The 18,573-nt window shown below is 51.7% G+C and overlaps 1 protein-coding gene across 1 annotated transcript; it reads right to left on the bottom strand.

The window, feature by feature from the left end:
* Positions 1-1,873: 1,873 nt before the first annotated feature.
* Positions 1,874-8,777, bottom strand: LOC101287158 (cytochrome P450 1A1). Its single transcript, XM_004276309.3, has 7 exons — positions 8,655-8,777; positions 4,955-5,819; positions 4,273-4,399; positions 4,095-4,184; positions 3,878-4,001; positions 3,646-3,732; positions 1,874-3,482 (listed from the first exon to the last, which is right to left on the bottom strand). Exons 2-7 carry the CDS (start codon positions 5,789-5,791, stop codon positions 3,197-3,199), a joined length of 1,551 nt encoding a protein of 516 aa, XP_004276357.1. The 5' UTR covers positions 5,792-5,819; positions 8,655-8,777; the 3' UTR covers positions 1,874-3,196.
* Between the last annotated feature and the right edge of the window lie 9,796 nt (positions 8,778-18,573).

Here is an 18,573-nt window from a genome sequence, read left to right as displayed (position 1 = left end):
TTTGTGGCTTCTTTGATATCTTGTATGAGCAACTGTTCCAGGCTCATCTTTTATATTTTCTGCCCCAGTTCTGTAACCAGCATTTCTCCAAGAAGCCCTGGATGGTAATCTAGGCATTAGGGATGCTCATTGCTATGAGTTGGTCATTGTTTCTAACATTTAGAAAAATATATACATAATATATATTATATATAATATAATAATATACAATACATATCATATATATATATATATATATATATACACATACACACAACATATTTTTTAACTCAAACTTTGATACGTTACATGTGTACCTCCTTTTTTCCACGCCAAAGATCCTGGTTCTCAAGGATAGAAGGGATGATGAATTAGAATACTCTCATTATTAGTTGCTCTTTGTTTTAACCCACATTACTCTATAGTCTCAAAATAAAAATACTAATATTACCATTACCAATATGATTAGTGAGAACAGTTCCATAAATTGTTTTGCATATGCTGTCCCCATTCCTCCCTTTTTTTTAGAATAAAGATTGGCATACTTTTTTTTTTACTGTTTTAACTATTTTAAACTGCATAATTCAGCAGGTTTTAGTATATTCACAAATTTATATAATCATCACCAGATCTTATTCCAGAATATTTTCACCACCCCTAAAAGAAGCCCTGCTCCTTCCATTCTCCCTGCCCATATCCTCTGCAATCCACTGACCTGCTTTCTGTCTCTCCGGATTTGCATGCCCTAGACACTTCATTTAAATGGAAGCGTACAACATGTAGCGTTTTGTGTCCGGCTTCTTTCACTTAGCATGATGTTTTCAAGGCTCATCTATGTTATAGCATATAATACAAGTTATTTTGTAAGTCAGTACAGGAATGATTGGATGCCAAATTCCTCATCTTCCTATATAAACAGGGTTGCTCCAGCTGACTTCAGCTCCTTCCTTGCAGAGGCCTGAAACTCTTGGTGAGTGGGAGCTATCCACTCCTGCCAGAAAGCACAGTGCATGAATGGCAATTCCTGGCCACTGCACAATGCTTCAGGAGGAAAGGTGGGCTGTGGTCACAGTGCATCTCTCCTCAATCCCTTAGCCAGACTAGCTCCTGACTATGTGGGTCCAGCCTCTGCCCCGACTTGGCACCACTACTCTGCCATCCCAGGTGGAGAGGGATGATCTCAATGTGGAAATCTGGGCAACAGTCGGCCTATGGGTCCTGATAATCAAACACTTTGTTCTCCATCTGTGACCAGTTCTGCGTTCTAATAGGGGTGCAGGACCTGAACCGGGCATGGCTAGTGAGGAGCAGACCATGACTTCTGAGCTGAGAACCTTTCCCCTCCCTCACACCATGACCAGAGTCCACCCGTTGGACCTGAGCATCTAATGCTGTGAGACCCAAATGAGTCTGCCTCCCATCCTCCAAGGAGGGCCCCACGCAGATATCCCCAAGACCTAGTAACCTTTCCCAGCACCCACTCCCCCCGCTCCCACCCAGCCCCCTCTGGCTCTGGGCTTCACCCTCCTGTATGTATCTGTCTGGTAGAGACCTGATCACAATGAATTGGGTGATGTTTTAATGAGTTAGTTCCCCCGACTAGCTTGGGAAGCTCTTGAAGGAACCGTGTCTTATTCACTTTATCTCCCCCCGTGCCTGGTCCAGAGAATGTTCTTCATCAATGTGTGATCAGTTAGAGAAGGAGGAACCCAGTGAAGTGATAGAGTCTTGTGCCCCAGCCAGACCGTGAGCTGCCTGAGAGCAGCAGCTTCACCTCTCCACCGCCTCCTCCTCCCCTTCATCCTCCCACAGTAAAACCTAACATGAGATTGGGCTCAGAGTGGGCACATAGATGAGTGATGGTTTCACTCAAGATTTTAAAACTCTCCACCTATACGACTTTTGGATAATATCTTTATTTAGCTCAGGTAGATGCTTCCCACACATTTCTGGATACTTGGGTTAGAATTTTTTCCATAGCACTCAATAAACTGTTCTTAAGCTCTCATATATGGTAAACGCAAACATACAAGTACAATACAGGCTAAAATAAAAAGGCCCTTGCACACAAACATTTTTAAAAGACGTTTTAACACAGGGCATAGGGAAAGGAGACCCAGTAGAAGGTGATTGAATTACTACCCCTTCCCTCCTGACCTGGTCCTGGTGCCTGGATTTGGGCACTCCCTCTGCTCTCTGCTCCCCTTAAACACAAGTCCCCAGCCCATCCTGGACAGGAACAGGGACCTTGCAAGGCCAGGAGGCAGACCTGTTGCTGCCTGCAGAGAGGAAGGCGATCTCCCAGGCACAGTGTCCCAGACCCTAGTGGTCAGATTGCTCAGTCTTGTATAAGCGGGGAGACCACCACTGTGTCGGTATCCTGGACTGCCTCTCCCTTTCACTCTTTTTTTTCTCCCCCTAATAAATTTATTTATTTATTTTTGGCTACTTTGGGTCTTCATTGCTACGCACAGGCTTTCTTTAGTTATGGCGAGTGGGGGCTACTCTTCGTTGCGGTGCGCGGGCTTCTCACTGCGGTGGCTTCTCTTGTTGCGGAGCACGGGCTCTAGGCATGGGGGCTTCAGTAGTTGCAGGACGCGGGCTCAGTAGTTGTGGCTCATGGGCTCTAGAGTGCAGGCTCAGTAGCTGTGGTGCACGGGGTTAGTTGCTCTGTGGCATGTGGGATCTTCCTGGACCAGGGATCGAACCCGTGTCCGCCGCATTGGCAGGCGGATTCTTAACAACTGCGCCACCAGGGAAATCCCTCCCCTTCACTCTTGACGGCTCCCAATTGTCAAAGAGATTGGACAGGCCCTGGTGTTGCCTGCTCTAAATGTTTCTCAAGCCAGTCAGCCTGAACAGAGAGCCAGCCAGCTGGTGAGCCCAGGGGCTTCCAGAGAGCTCTTTAGAGGTTTCCAGAGGCCTGAGGACCCCCTATCCCTTCCAGGCCTCCTAGCTTAAGCACAACTTCAGAAGGGCTCCATCAGCTCCTGTGTGACCCCTGTTGTGTCCACTGTCTGTGGTCAGTGCACAGAAGGACAAGTCCAGGGTAGGGGGCAGGTATAATCTCTCAGGTTTGCCCACAGCTCAGACAGCAAAAAGTCAGCCAGACAATATCTGTGCGTTTAGGCCAAAGTTTAGACTCCCTGGGTCAGCCCCCTGGCCTGGCTGCCCAGACAGGCCAGTAGAGAGTCTAGGCTACAGGGCTCTCCGTCCCCTAAGAGCGCATGTGCACCTGGAAGTGCTCACAGGGGGCATGCTTCATGGTCAGCCCGTAAATGGGGGTCATGTCCACCTTCACACCCGGGGTCACACGGAATTCCACCTGCTGCAGGAGGATGGCCAGGAAGAGAAAGACCTCCCCGCGGGCGATGGTCTCACCGATGCACTTCCGCTTGCCCAAACCGAAAAGAATCACCTTCTCACTGAGAGCTTTGTTAATGGTGCCACCAGCGGTGAGAAACCGTTCTGGCCAGAAGGCAGATGGATTATCCCACAGCTTCCTGTAATTGAAGAGAGGCAGCTGAAGTAGCAGCTTGGGGGCTCAGAACCATCAGGTGGGTTGAGCCCCAGCTCAAAAGAATAGGGTTTAGGCAAGTAGCTCAGGGACAGGAGAGTCTGAAGCTTAGGAGAGAGTGAAGCTTCCCCTGCCCCCTCTCAACTTACTGGTCATGGTTGCTCTGCCACTGGTTTACAAAGACACAACGCCCCTTGGGGATGTAAAAGCCATTCAGACTCGTGTCTCTTGTGGTACTGGGGAGGGGGGAAGCTCAGTTAGGCTCAGGGCCACAAGGAGATCCCCCTGCCTCCCACACCGTGTCCCTCCCGCTACCCTGATCAGGTACATGAACTGGAGTAAGGCCCAGCAACAGACAGCAGCGGACCCGTGGAGCCTCACCTGTGGGGGATGGTGAAGGGCACGAAAGAGGAATGTCGGAAGGTCTCCAGAATGAACGCCTCCAAATAGGGCAGCTGGGGTCTGTCAGAGAGCCGGGGCTGCCGTGCGCTGCCAATCACTGTGTCTGCAGAACAGAAGGGACCAGACAGATGAAGCAGCCACTCAGACCTTGGCCGGACCTCCTGCCTTGAGCACGCTGAAGGAAGCCACCACCTACCCAGCTCCTCCTGAATCTTTTTCTGCACCCTGGGGCTTGTCACCAGGTACATGAGGCTCCAGGAGATGGCAGTTGTGACTGTGTCAAACCCTGGCCAGGGGAGAATAGAGGGCAAAGTTAGGTGGTTGGTGGGTCAGGACAGCTGGGAAGAGGAAGGGCACAACGGGGTAGCTCATACCAGCTCCAAAGAGGTCCATGACGACATTAACGATCTTCTCATCTGACACCTGGATATTGGCATTCTCGTCCAGTCTCTTGTCCTGACAGTGCTCAATCAGGCTGTCTGTGATGTCCCGAATGTGGCCCTGGGTAGGGAAGGCCCACGGGTGAGCAAGATCCCAAAGCCAGACTTGCCTCTCATCCAGGCCTGGTCCCTTCCCATCCCTATAGCATCTTCCTTCAGCAGGTGACTGCTCCACGCCCGAGGCTACCATTGCAGCTTCTCTTGCCTCTCCAAAGCTGTCTCCTGACTCAGGACACTTGCAGCCCCAACTCGAGGGACACCTGACACAGAGTCCAGTACCATCATCATCTGGACATGTTTTTTACCCTTTTCTCTCCCATGAGGCCGGAAGACCAACTCTTTAACTCTTTCTGGTCCCCACAATAACTGGCCTAGGGTCCTGCATGGACAGGCTATTCAGTAAATATTGCTGTCTGATGGAAAGATAGAAGGGCTGGTCAAGAAAAAGTTCTATCTCCCTGCCAAGGATGGAGTCCCCTCCACTACTGGCTTCAAAATCCCAGGGTGAAGGCCTGCGAGAGCCTGCCAAACCCTACGCTGCTCCAGTTATCTCTGACCTCCTGACCCCTGACCCTACCCACTCCCTACCACTCATCTGCCCCTCCCCAGCCTGTACCTTCTCAAACGTTTTATAGTGTTCCTTGAGCATCTTCTGCATGAAAATGTAGAACCTCTGATTCAAGTCCTTGAAGACATCCAGGGCAGTGTTGGGCAGGTAACGGAGGATAGGGATGAAGTCGGCTGGGTTCCCAGAGGCAGCCACCTCCCCGAACTCGTTACTCAGAGTGAGTATGCTAAGCAGCTCTTGGCTCTCATGGTCATAGCGTCGGCCAAAGCACATGGCACAGATGACATTGGCCACTGACACCACTACATACCTGTAGGGGTCAAAGCGCCCAGACTCTGCCATCAGCTCCTGGAACTTGCTGATGAGGTGCTTGGCCTCCTTGCTCACATGCTCTTCCAGGTAACAGGAGGATGAGGAAGCCGGGTCTGAGGCAACGGAGAAGGAGTTGAGAGCATTCTGGGCCAGGCGTCGCCGGGCAGCCCACACTGGTCCAGAGTCTGGGTTGAAGGTCATACTCTGGCCATCAGCGACTAAGGTGAAGCTGTAGAGGTCAGGCCGGCCCTTGAAATCATCACCCTGCCGCACCAGGGCCTGCCGGATGGTGTCCAGGCCGCTGAGCACCAGCACGGGTGTGCAGCCAATGCGGATCTGTAGCACGTCTCCATAGCGCTGGCTCAGCCGCGACAGGGCCAAGTGTGGGCTCTTCCCCAAGGTCAGCACGTGCCCGATCAGGGGCCAGCTCCAGGGCCCTGGTGGACTCTTCAGGCCTTTAGGGACCCGAGGCTGCCAGGCCCTGACCACCCAGAATACCAGGCAGAAGGTGGCAGAGGCCAGGAGAAGCTCTGTGGCCGAGATGGGGATGGAGAGTCCAAACACAGAGAACATGATCGGTGTAGAGATTTCAAGGTGGCCGCTGAGAGGTGGGATAGGAGGGAAAGATCAAGACATCAGATGGGGAGCTGGGAGGAGCCAGTGTCCTAAAGTGTCAGCACACTGGTCAAAGAAATGGAAAACCTCATCCAGAACTGTTCACTGGACATGAAGGGGAAGAGGAGGTAGGAGAAGCTGTTTGTTGAGCTGCTACTATGTGCCAAGAATTTTAGTTATTCTTCATTCAGTCCTGGCCACAGCCTATGTGGTAGACTGCAGTGAGGCTCAGAGAAGGTATGTAACTTGCCCAAGGTCACACAGCCAGGACGTATAGGATTCAAATCCCAATCCAAATTTGCCTAATTCCAGAGCACTTCCTCTTAACCGCTGCACCAATCTAAACATCAGCCTGTGATTTCCATAGAGCACCTATACTATTACTTACTTCGTATTTTTCTAAAATCAACTTTAAATCCACACAGTTAGCAGCATTCCAAACCATAATATCTGTGTGAAAGTACAGGGTTTTTTTTCCCCTAACATATATTAAAATAAACACATAATCGATGTGTATCACCCAATTCCCCTTGAGTACTACCCACCCAACTAGCGAAAACACTGTCAGAGAGCAACGGATCATCCACTCCTTCAGCCTTGTTTCACATTTGGGGAAACTCACCTCCAGAGGAGGCACTGACTTGGCTAAAGCCACCCAGCACTCAGACAGAGCCAGGACTCAGACCTCTGAGGGAAAGTTCCCCGGGAAGTTTCCAGCTCCTGTCATAGGCACTTCCCTTGGAAGAGTGGTCAGATCAATCGATGAAAAGGGATTTTCCCAGAACCCCCAGTTCTCTATTGCTCAAACCCAGGGTCTAGGGAATCCTGCCAGACTCTGGGACAGGGTGGGGCAGGGACAGGGGACTGCCCCCTTACTTACTGTCTAAGCCACTCTGCCCTCATCCCCAGCTCTCTGAGTTCAACTGACCCACGGTTTAAAAGCAGCTGGAGGCCAGCTAGATTGAGGCTTCCGGTCACAGAATTCCAGGCCAGGGTTTTCACTGGGCTCAATTCTCAATGAATGAATAGTCTGGGCCTCCCCCATTTGCCAGTCACAAGAGAGCTGTGAATAAATGGAAGGCTCCCACCAGGCAAAGGCTGCAAGAAAACTCCAGACTGGAATCTGGGAAACTAGGAATGGAGCTGAGTTTAACAGAGGCTGAGACAATACTTTCTCTCTAGGTTCGGTCTAGAAAGGGTGTGCAAATTCATGGCCTACTCTCTTCGAGGCATGGGGCTCGGACTGGGACATCTTACTGGTGCCCTGGACCGGTGGTCAGGACACCCAGTGTTCCAGGCTCTATGATGTGGCCTTGGATTAGTCGGTTCATTTTACCCTTCTCACCTCCAGTCACATCACCTGAGAGAGGGAGTGCGACATGATCTCTGATTCAGGGTGCCCAGCTGATCTCAGAGAAGAGAAAACCCAGATCTGACCTGGGGAAACTCACAGTCTGACTAGTGAGGTTTCCCCACAGAAGAGCCAGCCAAGATGGGGAGGTTATATGGTTCCTACCTCAACTACTATAGCCATCTGTCTAGGGAGGCTTCCTGGAGGAGCTGAATCCCAAAGCACACGTTAGTCCCAGTTCCTTGAGTGAACTGGGGATACTGCTAGGCCTTGGTGTGCCATGGTTTTCTCTTCTGCACAGTGGGTGCCCCAAAGACCTCTAGCCTTCATAAGATGGTAGGAGGCCAATCGTTTGATCAATTCTCCTTTGATTCGGATATGTTGAAGTTTTGTTGAGAAGGAGGTTAGAGAGTAGATTAGCAAAGTTCCAAGAGCAAAATTACAGTGTGTTAAAGTGTGGGGGGAAAATTAGTCTTATTTTTTCCCTACGTGGGATACAACACTGTGAAATTCAATCTTCAACTGAAGGCCCAGCAATTCTCCTAAAACACAGTTCTTTGTTTCTTTCCTTAACAAGGTTTAAGCTAGTGTTAATAAATTAAAAAGAGAAATTGCTTTTCTGTCCACTTCAGCTTTGTTTTATGCCCATTTCATATTGTTGTCTCTGTTGTAATTCATACTTTTATACCATTTCTGATGTGTAAAATTGGTTGTCTTGTAAATATCTTATAAAGAGTTCAATGGTAAATAAACTATTGTGGCTGTTAATTTTGAAAACAAAAAAGATGGTAGGAGGCCAAGAGAGGTGTGACTGCTGAGTTTTCAGGGTCAAGCTCTCTGCAGCGGGCAGTCTCTCCCATTGACTGCCCCCAGCAGAGGACAGAGAAGACAGTCAGTCAATGGAACAGGGTAGGCCTCTCGGCAGCGCCCAGGACTTCCACTCAGACCAGCCTCCCATGTTGGGCCAGCACACCTCAGCACTGACAAGCTATGCCTTGGGAGGGTGTCTCCAGCCAGGGGTAGCTTTTAGATAAGTCAGGGTACAGCTAGTAAGAACCCAACCTGCCCCCTCCATCTACCCTGACCACCCAGGAGAAGTCCCCCTCACACAGCCTGAAGGAGGGCTGCACGGGCTCACCTGTGTCCTTATGCCAGCCTCCCAGGTGACCCTCATGGGGAAGCCCCAAGGCATTCATGGAGTCAGTGGGAGCTGGAGCTGGAGCCTGGGTCCTGGAGCCCTGAGAGGGGAGCATCTGCATCTAGAGTTCTGATACTAGTCGTGGGACCTCGGGCAAGTCCTGCCCTTCCTCAGGCTTCAGTTTCCCCACTTAGTGAGGAAGCTAGACTGCCTCCTCACTAAGGACACTCTTAGCCTCCTTTTTTTGAGGTGCTACACCAGAAAGACCTTGAGGCATCAAAATTTTCCTTTGGGGGGAGGGAAGGGACAACCCAGAAGCCCCCAGCACTCACCTGCGTCTGCGGGGGGGCGGGGGTGCAGAGCTGAGCTGGGAAGAGTGGTCCCTGGAGTCAGGGACCCCCCCGAAGAAGATCAGGGAAGGCTCCAAGGAACTGTCACCTTCAGGGTGAGCGTGAAGGCACTGCCACCTTTATAGATGGCCTTCGCGTGTGGCCACGCCTCCTGGAGCGCTGGGATGGGGCGGGGGTGGGGGGGGTGCGGCTGGCGAATGGTCGCTCTAGGATGAAGAGAGGAGTGGGGAGACAGGACGCAAGGGGATAGGTAAGAACACACTATGGGATGCCTCAACCAAGTGCCAGCACTTAAAGGGGTGTACCTGGGACCCCCAGTTCCGAGGTACCCCATGGATAGGGCAGAGCCCAGCTGAGAAGGTTTGGGGGAAGTAGTCCCATGATAGCCCGAAAGAGGGTATGGGGGTGCTCTATCCCCGGGCACGGGGACCCCTCTCCCTCATTTTTGCACCCACTGAAATTTGGGGGTGCAATTGCTTCCTCCTCACTACTAGCGGATGGGAGCCAGGCAGGCAGGGAGGGGCGGAGCTGCGGGTGATGACATCCTAACCCGGGTTATTGAGTCCATGCTCGCGTGAGAAGCACGACGACCCCCGCCCCGAGGTCACCGGGGCCGGAAGACCAGAGGCGCCGATGGGCTGGCCCCTTCCCCCAGAGCCCTCCACCCCCCCAACCCCAGAGCCCGGACGACTAGCAGAAGTCAGCGTTCCCTGACGGAGGGGCGGGAAGGGATGGAGAAAGTGCAGTATCGCCGAGCGCGCACTAGCGGGGACACGTTGAGGCGCCTCTAGGGCCACTTTGGAATGCTGCAAACCAAGGGTACTTCCAGTCAGGACCCACGGGCCCTCGAAGTTCCCAGGGTTGCTAGCGCTTTGGCATGGCAGAGAAATCGGGCAGCGAGTGGATCTCCTGGTGGCCGAGAAAAGGGTTAGAGGGAGGCCCTTGGGCGGGCAAGAGAGGGGGCCCAGGGACTAAAGAGGGGGGCGCCCGGCGCACATGCCTCCCCAGGCTAGCGTGCATGAGTCTGGCACATCCCTCCAGGGGGCAGAGGTCACGCGGTCCATCCCGGCCCCACCTGGCTAGGGGCGCGGTGCCCAGAAGTTGCGTGAGAAGGACCCGGAGGCCCGCGCAGCCACCCAGCCGCCCAACTCCCGGGCCCGGCTCGGTCCCAGCACAGTCACGCGAGCGCGGGCGGAGGGTAGGGGGGTGTGGGGTGGGGGGAGGAGTCGGGAGCGGGGCTCTTAAAGGGCCAGTCTCTAGTGGAGCGTGGGGGTAGAGGTGGAGGGAGAGGAGCCGCCGAACCCTCGTAGGTGCGTGATTGGATGGGGCGGGCGAGGGGGGGGGGCGTGCAAAGGGCCTAGGTTTGCGTGCATAGCTGGGCTTTTGCAAGCAAGCGGACTCCTGAGTGTGTCCTTATTTTTGGTCCACGCCTGTGGCGGGACATGCAGCCCCAGCACAGCCCGGGTCGCCTGGCCGGCTGCCTCCGACACTGTCCTCGTCCCTGCCGAGGCTTCCCGATGTAGGGTGTCCAGGCGTATTTGCGTGTTTAGCTCAACGTGTCCCCAACTAACCGCATCACCCGCCGTCGCCGCCGCGCTCCCCAGCCCTACGAATAGCACTGCCATCCACTGGCCCAGACCAGAAAACGGAGCCTCATCCTGCCCCATCACCTTCCACAGCAGTTGGATGCCACCTCGTGCACTGCACAAATAAATATTTACCAAATGTCTACTGTGTGCCAGACACAGTTCTGGACGCTGGTGATTGATATAGAGGTGAACAAAACTGACAACCTCCTGCTTTCCTGTAGCTTACATTGGGAGGCAAGGGGGGTGGGAGGTGGAGACAGAAAACGCAGAGAGTCTCAGAGGGTGAAAAGTGCTATAGAGAAAAATAAGGCAGAGGAGGGGTAGGAATCATGTGGGGTCAGACTGCAATTCAAAAAAGGCTGGTTGGGGAAGGCCTCACTGAGAAAATGACACCCAGCCCAGGCAGGAGGGTGAACTCAAGAATCAAGGCTGGTATCTGGAAGAAGAGTGCACCTGGCAGGAGGAACAGCAAGTTCAAAAGCCCTGCACAGCGGTCCTTGGGAGAGGGAGCAGTACCAGGGGCACTGGAAATATGCAGTGTCTTGTGACTGGGGAGTTCTCCTGGAATTTAGTGCCCCCAGGGAGTGGGATGCTGGGACGGGGTGGGGGTGGGGGCACGGGAGCCCTGCCCCAGGTGCAGGGAACACCTCCTGAGACACATGGGACTTTCTTTGTATGAGATAGAGACATTGTGGTGTCTGAGTCAAGGAAGATCACTGGCTACTGTGTTGAGAACAGACTGAAGGGGTAAAGGACACATTTCTCCACTTTGGTATCTGTCCAGCCCCCCTGCCACAACCTCATCCAGGCCCCCATCATTGCTCCCTAGAGTACTAACAGCCTCGAAGCCTGGGTACCATCTGCCTTTCACTCTCTCCAATTCCTTCTCCACCCTGTGGCATCCAAAGTGGTCTTTTCAAAGATGCAAAATCTCATTCCAACACCACCTTGCCCCTTCAGTAGCTCCCATCTGAATAGAAACCAGAATCTTTAGCAGAACCTACCAGGAATGCCCACCTCTACTTCTAATCTCCCCTACTTAAAGTCTCAGCTAAAACATCACTTCCTCTGAGAAGACTTCCTGGATCCTTTCCACAGCAAGTTAGATTTCTCCTGGTCTGTTTCCAGCACTATGCCATGGTAATTCTCAGGACATTTGACTCTTGCTAGTACCCCAACCCAACCTGTCACTCCATCCCCCATGCTCTAACACAGAAAAGCAGCCTGTGGGAAATTGATCTAATAAGCCAAGTCCTTGCAAGATAAAGGACTTGGTAAAGGAGTTAAACCCAGCTGTATTACGAATGGGGCACATGACCAGGGTGTTGAGCCCAAAGTACTGATGATATAATGGTGGAATTTAGGTAACAGAACAAGCAGGAGGCAAGGGAGGTATTGCTGAGCTTCCATTCTGTCCAGCATCCTTGCATTCATTTCACCTTTGCATCTCTGGCTCAGCCTGAGAAACTCCATGGTACCCAAGAGAGGTCTGTCCTTTAATCCCAACTGGGGCTAGAGCCACAGAGAGTGGAAAAAACTTGTGTAGAAGCCATGGCAAGGAAGTGGGAAGCAAGGTACTCCCAAATCCATCACCTGCTCTGCAGCCCAATCTCTCCCTTTGCACTCAGAGTCCCCACCAATGCCCTAGCTCTAGAGGATCATGGCAGCCTGCTTGTCATGACTGGAAGACCATCTGCTGGGGTTCCTGACCAGGACACAGAAAACCACTTCTCTTGGTAGAAGATACACTGCTTTTCTCACATTCTCCAAGGGGCTCTTAATCCCAAAGAAATTCATTAGCTAATTAAGCCAATTCCTCTCCCACTTCTCAGCTGGAGAGACCGATGCCAGAAAGAAGAAGGCCCGAGGACAAATGACAAATCAAAGCAGAGCCCGGAACTCTAGCCCCTTGCTTCCAGGCCAGGGCTCTTCCCACCATGATTTATTGTCCCAGACTACCAGCAAAGCCCCAGGGGGCCAAAGGTAGACAGGCTCAGCCTCTAGGTCAGGGCCCCCCATCGCCCCATCTTCCTGGACAAGAGTCTGGGGTACTGGGGTTATGGGAGGCCCTGCACTTCTCATCACCAAGCCCTGTCTTGGGGAACAGCTCTCAAGATAGGAGGGGACCCTCAGGAGCATGGGGCAGAGAAAGAGGGAGACAGGCAGGAGGTTAGAGGACCTTGACCCGGAGCTGAACAGCCAATCCTGGGTCAAAGTTTGTATGCCTTTGCGTGAGAAGCCCTTTGGCTAGGATTCCCTAGCGATCGATACCAGGAACACAGAGGAAGGAGTGGGCAGTGCAGAAAGGAGAGGGCTCTGGGCTGGAGGGAGAGAGACAGCTGAGGGTTTTGGCCCAGCAGAGTGACCCAGCTTAGAGTCTTCAGTCAGCACTGCTGAGGGCTACATGGCAAGGGGATGAGGAGACAAGACCCAGAATAAAACCCCTACCCCAAGTTGGAAGCAGGAAGCACACTGAACAGAGCCTATGCTAAATCTGGAAATGCTACAGGAGCTGTGAGAAGGCTGAGACCCCTGGGGGAGAGCAGAGGACTAGAGAAGGGTCCTGGTGTATGAGGAGTACAGGAAGGGCACACCTGGCATAAGGAGGGGCCATAACTTGAACAAGTGGGAGGTGGAGGTGAGGCAGTTTGAGAAGAGTGGAGTTTGAGTGGATGTGGAGAACTGGGACTTGTCTTCCAATGTGTCCTCACCCCACCAAGCCACCCTCCACTCCACCTGAGATCTGAGCCCTGAGCGCCTTCTCCTCTCCTACCTGTGCCTAGAGAGCCAGAGAGATTTGGTTTGCAGGATCCAAGGCTCAGATGGGACAGCCCCTGGCTCTCTGGCTCTTGGCTGCTATAGATAGGGTGACGGCTCTTGGCTGCTATAGATAGGGTGACAATACTTTCCTAGGATAGTCTTGGACTAAGCCTGTTGTCTTGTCTATTAAAAGTACCCTCTGGGGGCTTCCTGGTGGCGCAGTGGTTGAGAGTCTGCCTGCCGATGCAGGGGACGCGGGTTCGTGCCCCGGTCCGGGAAGATCCCACATGCCACAGAGCAGCTGGGCCCGTGAGCTATGGCCGCTGAACCTGCGCGTCCGGAGCCTGTGCTCCGCAACGGGAGAGGCCACAGCAGTGAGAGTCCTGCGTACCGCAAAAAAAAAAAAAAAGCCCTCTTTCCTTCTCAAAAGAGTCCTGGCTTGGGCAATAAATTATATGGTCACACCAGTGATAGTCGACATGTGAGTGGTTTCGTGTGCCCAGCATCCATCCTCTCTTCTTCTTGAAATACCACTTCAATTGTCCTTTGGGGACCACCCCACCCCTACTCTTAGCCAATAGGCTTGGTGGAACTAACCCTACCCCAGGCTACCAGGCTGACACATGACTCAGACCAAGCCAGTGAGAGCCCTGTGGGGTTTTAATGAAATTGTTGGTAAAGAAATGTTCTCTTTCTGCCAATGGTGGCTAAGCTGGTTAGAAAATAATTCTGGACCTACCAGTGGCCATTTTTTGAGAAGCCCATTAGAGGAAAGAAGAACTGGGAGATGATGGGAGGGAGGGAAAGAATTGATGACATTGAGCACCTAGATCCAGTTATTCCTGAAGCCAATGAAGTACACCATAAAACATCTCCGTTATGTGAGTCAATAACATCACCACCTCCGCCATCTCCTCCTTTCCCCCTTTTTCCTTCTTCTTTACTGTTTCCTCTTTCTCTTCTTCTTTCTCCTCCTTCTCCTCCTCCTCATCTTTCTCTTCTAGTAGGAATGGATTTGGGGATTTGCAACTGGAAGAATTACAACCAAAACCTGCAGGCCAGAGAGGCTTACCCAAGAGCGTTCTCTGAGTGATTAAACCTCAGAACTTGAGACAGATCCAAAAAGGCCTGGGCAGGTTGGACAGAATCCTAAGAAGTTACTCCTATCTATTAGCTTCCCACTGGTTTGCCTCTGTGCCAACAATGCCACCATCAGCACCACTGTGAGCGGCTAGTTTTATCTTCAGAACACCCCATGGTGGAGGTGAGGAGTTGTTGGCTGGGAAGTGCCTGGAGAGAACCCACACTCGAGGCAGAGATCATCAGATGAGTCTGTGCCATCTCACTCCTCTGGGAGCAGAGTTCACACCCTGCTGGCTAGGATGCCCTGGGAAGGAAGGTGCCCCATTTGCACTCCCAGCTCCTAGCTGAGGAAGAGACCCCATCCTTTCCCCAAGTTGAAGTTTTCAGAAGGAAGTTTTTGAAGAATCTCAGAGGAAACAGTCCTTACAATGGCCTGCAGGGCCCTTCCAGATGTGGCTCCCATTATCCCTCTGACCTCCTCACCTGTTACTCCTGCTTCCCCGGCTCACTCCTCTCCAGGCACAAGAGTAGCCTGAGGTTCCTAAGACACACCAGGCAAGTTCCTCCCTGTATCTGTCAGGGTCAGCCCCTGCAGGAAACAGAGAGCCCCCTCAAACTAAGTCATTGAGGAGAATTTAATAAAGGGACCATTCACAAAGGTTCAGCGTTTAGGGAAATCAATAGGGACAATGCAGCAGTCCAGGGCTAGCAGCAGCAAGGCCAGAAGTGATGAGGGGAAAGAGCGGAACAGAACCCGGAGGAGGTGGCTGTGGAGAGGCTATAGAGAGGAGCTGTGGCCTTCAGTAGAGAGTTGCTGCTAGCATGCAAAGACTCTACAGGGAGAGAGCCTAACACTCTGATCTGGGACTTCCCTGATAGTGCAGTGGTTAAGAATCCACCTGCCAATGCAGGAGACACGGATTAGAACCCTGGTCCAGGAAGATCCCACATGCCGTGGAGCAACTAAACCCGTGTGCCACAACTACTGAGCCTGCGCTCTAGAGCCTACAAACCACAACTACTGAGCCCACGTGCCACCGCTACTGAAGCCCGTGCACCTAGAGCCCGTGCTCTGCAACAAGAGAAGCCACCGCAATGAGAAGCCCGTGCAACACAACGAAGAGTAGCCCCCGCTCACCGCAACTAGAGAAAGCCCACGCGCAGCAACAAAGACCCAACACAGCCTAATAGTTGACTAATTAATTAATTTTTTAAAAAAGGGATGCATGACAAGAGATGCACTCTTGTCCCTCTGGCCCTTGTCATGTCCGGATGTGATGGCCGGAACTGTAGTAGCCATATTGTAACCTTGGGGAAAGGCTGATATTCCAAGGATGGTGGAGCAGAAATTTGCAAAGAACCACTTTATTATTCACAGTCCTTGCAAGAACAGAATCCATTCAAAACTGAATCATTGAGAAGAGTTTAATAAGGGGACTATTTACAAAGGTGTTGACAGGTTATAGAGAAACTAACACAGGATAGTGTGGTACCATATGACTAGTAACAGAGAGGAGTCCTTACTATCTTGAGCCTGAAGGGGCAAGAGGAAGGATCTGTTTCTGGAACCCAGAGAGAGAGAACTGTAAGGAGAGGAGAGCTGCCTGGCAGGAGCTGTGGCCTAGCATGGTGACTTTGCAGGGAGGGTCTGGAGAAAAAATACCCCAGACTCACTCTCCTCCCACCCTCCCATCTCATGCCCATGCCTCCCATTGACTGAACCCGACAAGTCACCAGAGGATGGGGAGCCGACTGACACAGTCTACTGAGGTCAGCCTCTCAGTGCCTAGAGTGGGGTGGAGAAGCGGGGGAGTGGATGTGGAGGACAAAGAGAATTTTCAGCACAACCTGGGTCTGCAATGATCTCATTCATCTGTTTGCTTGCTTGTTGTCCGTCTCCTCCACAAAGGCAAGGTCTGTCTGATTCACTGCTCTAAGTTTCCTCTGAGAACAGTGGCTGGCAACTTAATTTATGCTCAAAGAATATGGCTGAACGTCCACTATGTGACAGGTACTGTACTAAAAACTGAGTAAATAAGAATATAGTTTGCTTCAAGTTGTTCGTGGTCTAGAGAGGGCAAAGGAAACCAAAGCAATATGCCACCGTGGTGTTTGTGCCACGGGAGAGCTACGCCCAAAGGAGGAGGATCTAAACCAGAGTAGGGGGTCAGGACACACCCCAGAGGAGGTGGACCTGGAGCAGAGTTTTGGAGGCTTTGCTTTAATGGAGAGATGAGAATGCTTTGTCATATATGCATCATAGTACTGCAATATAAGTAAACATCTCTAACCTGGAAGCAATGCATTTCCATGAGAGTGTTTGTTGGATGGGGAAGAGGTGGTTGAGAGGAGGGTAGGGTGTTCCAAGCAGAGGGAACAACATGGCTGAATGCACAGAGGCAGAAAACTAGAAGAATTCTAAGAGTGCCTTCTGACTGGTGGGAAAGATGCATGAGAGGGAGGGAGTCGTAGGAAACAAAGTGAGAGACGGGAGTAGGAACTGGCTCACATGCTGAGCTAAGGAGTTTGGTTTGGTTTTTGAATGTCTTAAGAAATTAGTACTAAGGGATTTTACAAAGGGATATGGATTGCTCAGATCTGCAATTTCAGGAAGTTCACTTGGGTGGCACTGTGGAGCCCAGATTGGAGGGATGGGAGGGAGGGAGCCTAGAACTGTGCCATCCAATACAGTAGCCACTAGCCACATGCAGGTACTTACATTTAAAATTAAATAGAGTTAAAAATTCAGTATTTCTGTTGTACCAGCCGTTTCAAATGCTCGGTAGCCACATGTGACTGGTGGCTACCTTATTGGATAGCACAGACTTAGAATATTTCCATCATCACAGGAAGTTCTACTGGGCAACACTGCCCTAGAGACAGTGATACCAGACAGGAGGTTCCTGCAAAAGTCCAGGTGGGAAGCAGAGCTGAGAATCTTCTCCAGGCAGCGCCACAGTGATGGAGAAATTGGTCAGACTCAAGAGGTATTTAGGTGGTAGAATCTTGAGAGTTTGGTGGGAGGTGAATAAGAGAAGGAGTCTTTGCGGATTCCCAGGTTTCTAGCTAGGGTGATGACCCAGAGGGAAGGTGTTTGGGCAGGGAGGTGACATCATCCATTTGGACATGTTGAGGAGGCAGGGGCAGGGGCCCTCTGGGTGGACACATGCAGTAGCGGGTGACTGGATGTCCAGGACTGAATCTCCCGGTCCTTATATAATAGATTGTGAGACACACACCCGCCCCAGCTTTAATTATTTGCCTGTGCTTCCCACAGCACCTGTGTCCACCATGGTCCTTCCTCTCTGCCAGGTCTGGGCACAGAGATGAATGGGACTCAGCCTCTGTCTTCGAGGGACCCACAGTCTGATTTAGGGTTTAGTTTAGATGATGATTCAGCCCCAAACTACAGCTCTTTGTGGCTAGATCCACAAAAGAGGTGAGAATGGAATGATGAGGGGCACAGAGGAGGACTTGCCCCACAGAAGCAGGGAAAAGGCTGCCATTTACTGTGTTCTGACCACTGGCCAGGCTGGTGAATGTGCACTAGATAAACTTGTTGAGTGACCCTCACCCTAACCGTAGCCACACCCTACCTCTCCCTGGGCTCCCCCCGGATAGTCAACTCTCAATGTGCCTTCTCTCATGATAGCTTCCTGATTTGCCCTCTCCCCTGCCCCGTGCCCACTGAACTGCTTTTTCCCCGTATTCTGGCTCTGGGGAAAATTACTTAACATCTTTACGCTTTCATTTCATCAACTGTAAAATGAGGCCAATAATAGTACCCATCTCATAGTGCTGCTATGAAGCTCACAGAGACGGCCAGTGTTAAACATACAGCACAGATCTTGGGGCAGAGTGGGTACTCAATAAATTTCAACTGTAAGGATTATTACTTGTAATTTCTATAAAACCAATGCAGGAAAATGCTGAAAGCAGTCTTCACGAAACTCTTAACACAGGCTAGCACTCTCACTTGTGAACGCTAATTGATTCAACAAATCTTTTTCTAAATACATGCTGTGTGTCAGTCCCCGTGCTAGAGACTAGAAATCTGAAGAAAAGCAGAGGTTGCCTTGACCTTCAAGGATCTCACAGTCCATGGGGGAAACAGCATGATGGGGGCTGTCGAGGAGGGCAGTTTGGGGCCTGTGGGATCTCAGAGGAGGGGCTCAGACCCAGCCAGCATGGTGACAGCTGAGCAGCGTATAAAAGGATGAGCAGGAGCTGGCCAGGGAACACAGGATGGGGTGCAGGTTTCCAGTAAAGGGATCAATATATGGAGAAAGACAATGGAGGCGGGGCAAGTGGGATGTGGTGGCAACAAGGCCAGGAGGTTAAGCAAGAGCTGCCGCGGAAGCCTTTGGGTGCCAAGCAAAGGAGTTCAGTTTTTATCTTGAAATCTATGGGGAACATTGAGGGGTTTTAAAAAGGGAAGTAGTCAACAGACACTCAAGGATGGCTGAAAT

This window comes from Orcinus orca, chromosome 2 (genome assembly GCF_937001465.1).
Source record: "Orcinus orca chromosome 2, mOrcOrc1.1, whole genome shotgun sequence".
Taxonomy (NCBI): Eukaryota; Metazoa; Chordata; class Mammalia; order Artiodactyla; family Delphinidae; genus Orcinus; species Orcinus orca.
The sequence above is the reverse complement of the archived record's forward strand: the minus strand, read 5'-3'. Positions and strand labels throughout refer to the sequence as shown.

Excerpts from the sequence above, each read along its gene's own strand:
- LOC101287158 (XM_004276309.3), bottom strand. The coding sequence starts at position 5,791 with ATGTTCTCTGTGTTTGGACTCTCCATCCCCATCTCGGCCACAGAGCTT. Across the intron at positions 4,185-4,272 it reads CATGGACCTCTTTGGAGCTG|GGTTTGACACAGTCACAACT; the intron begins GTATGAGCTACC and ends TCCCCTGGCCAG. Across the intron at positions 4,002-4,094 it reads AAAGATTCAGGAGGAGCTGG|ACACAGTGATTGGCAGCGCA; the intron begins GTAGGTGGTGGC and ends TCTGTTCTGCAG.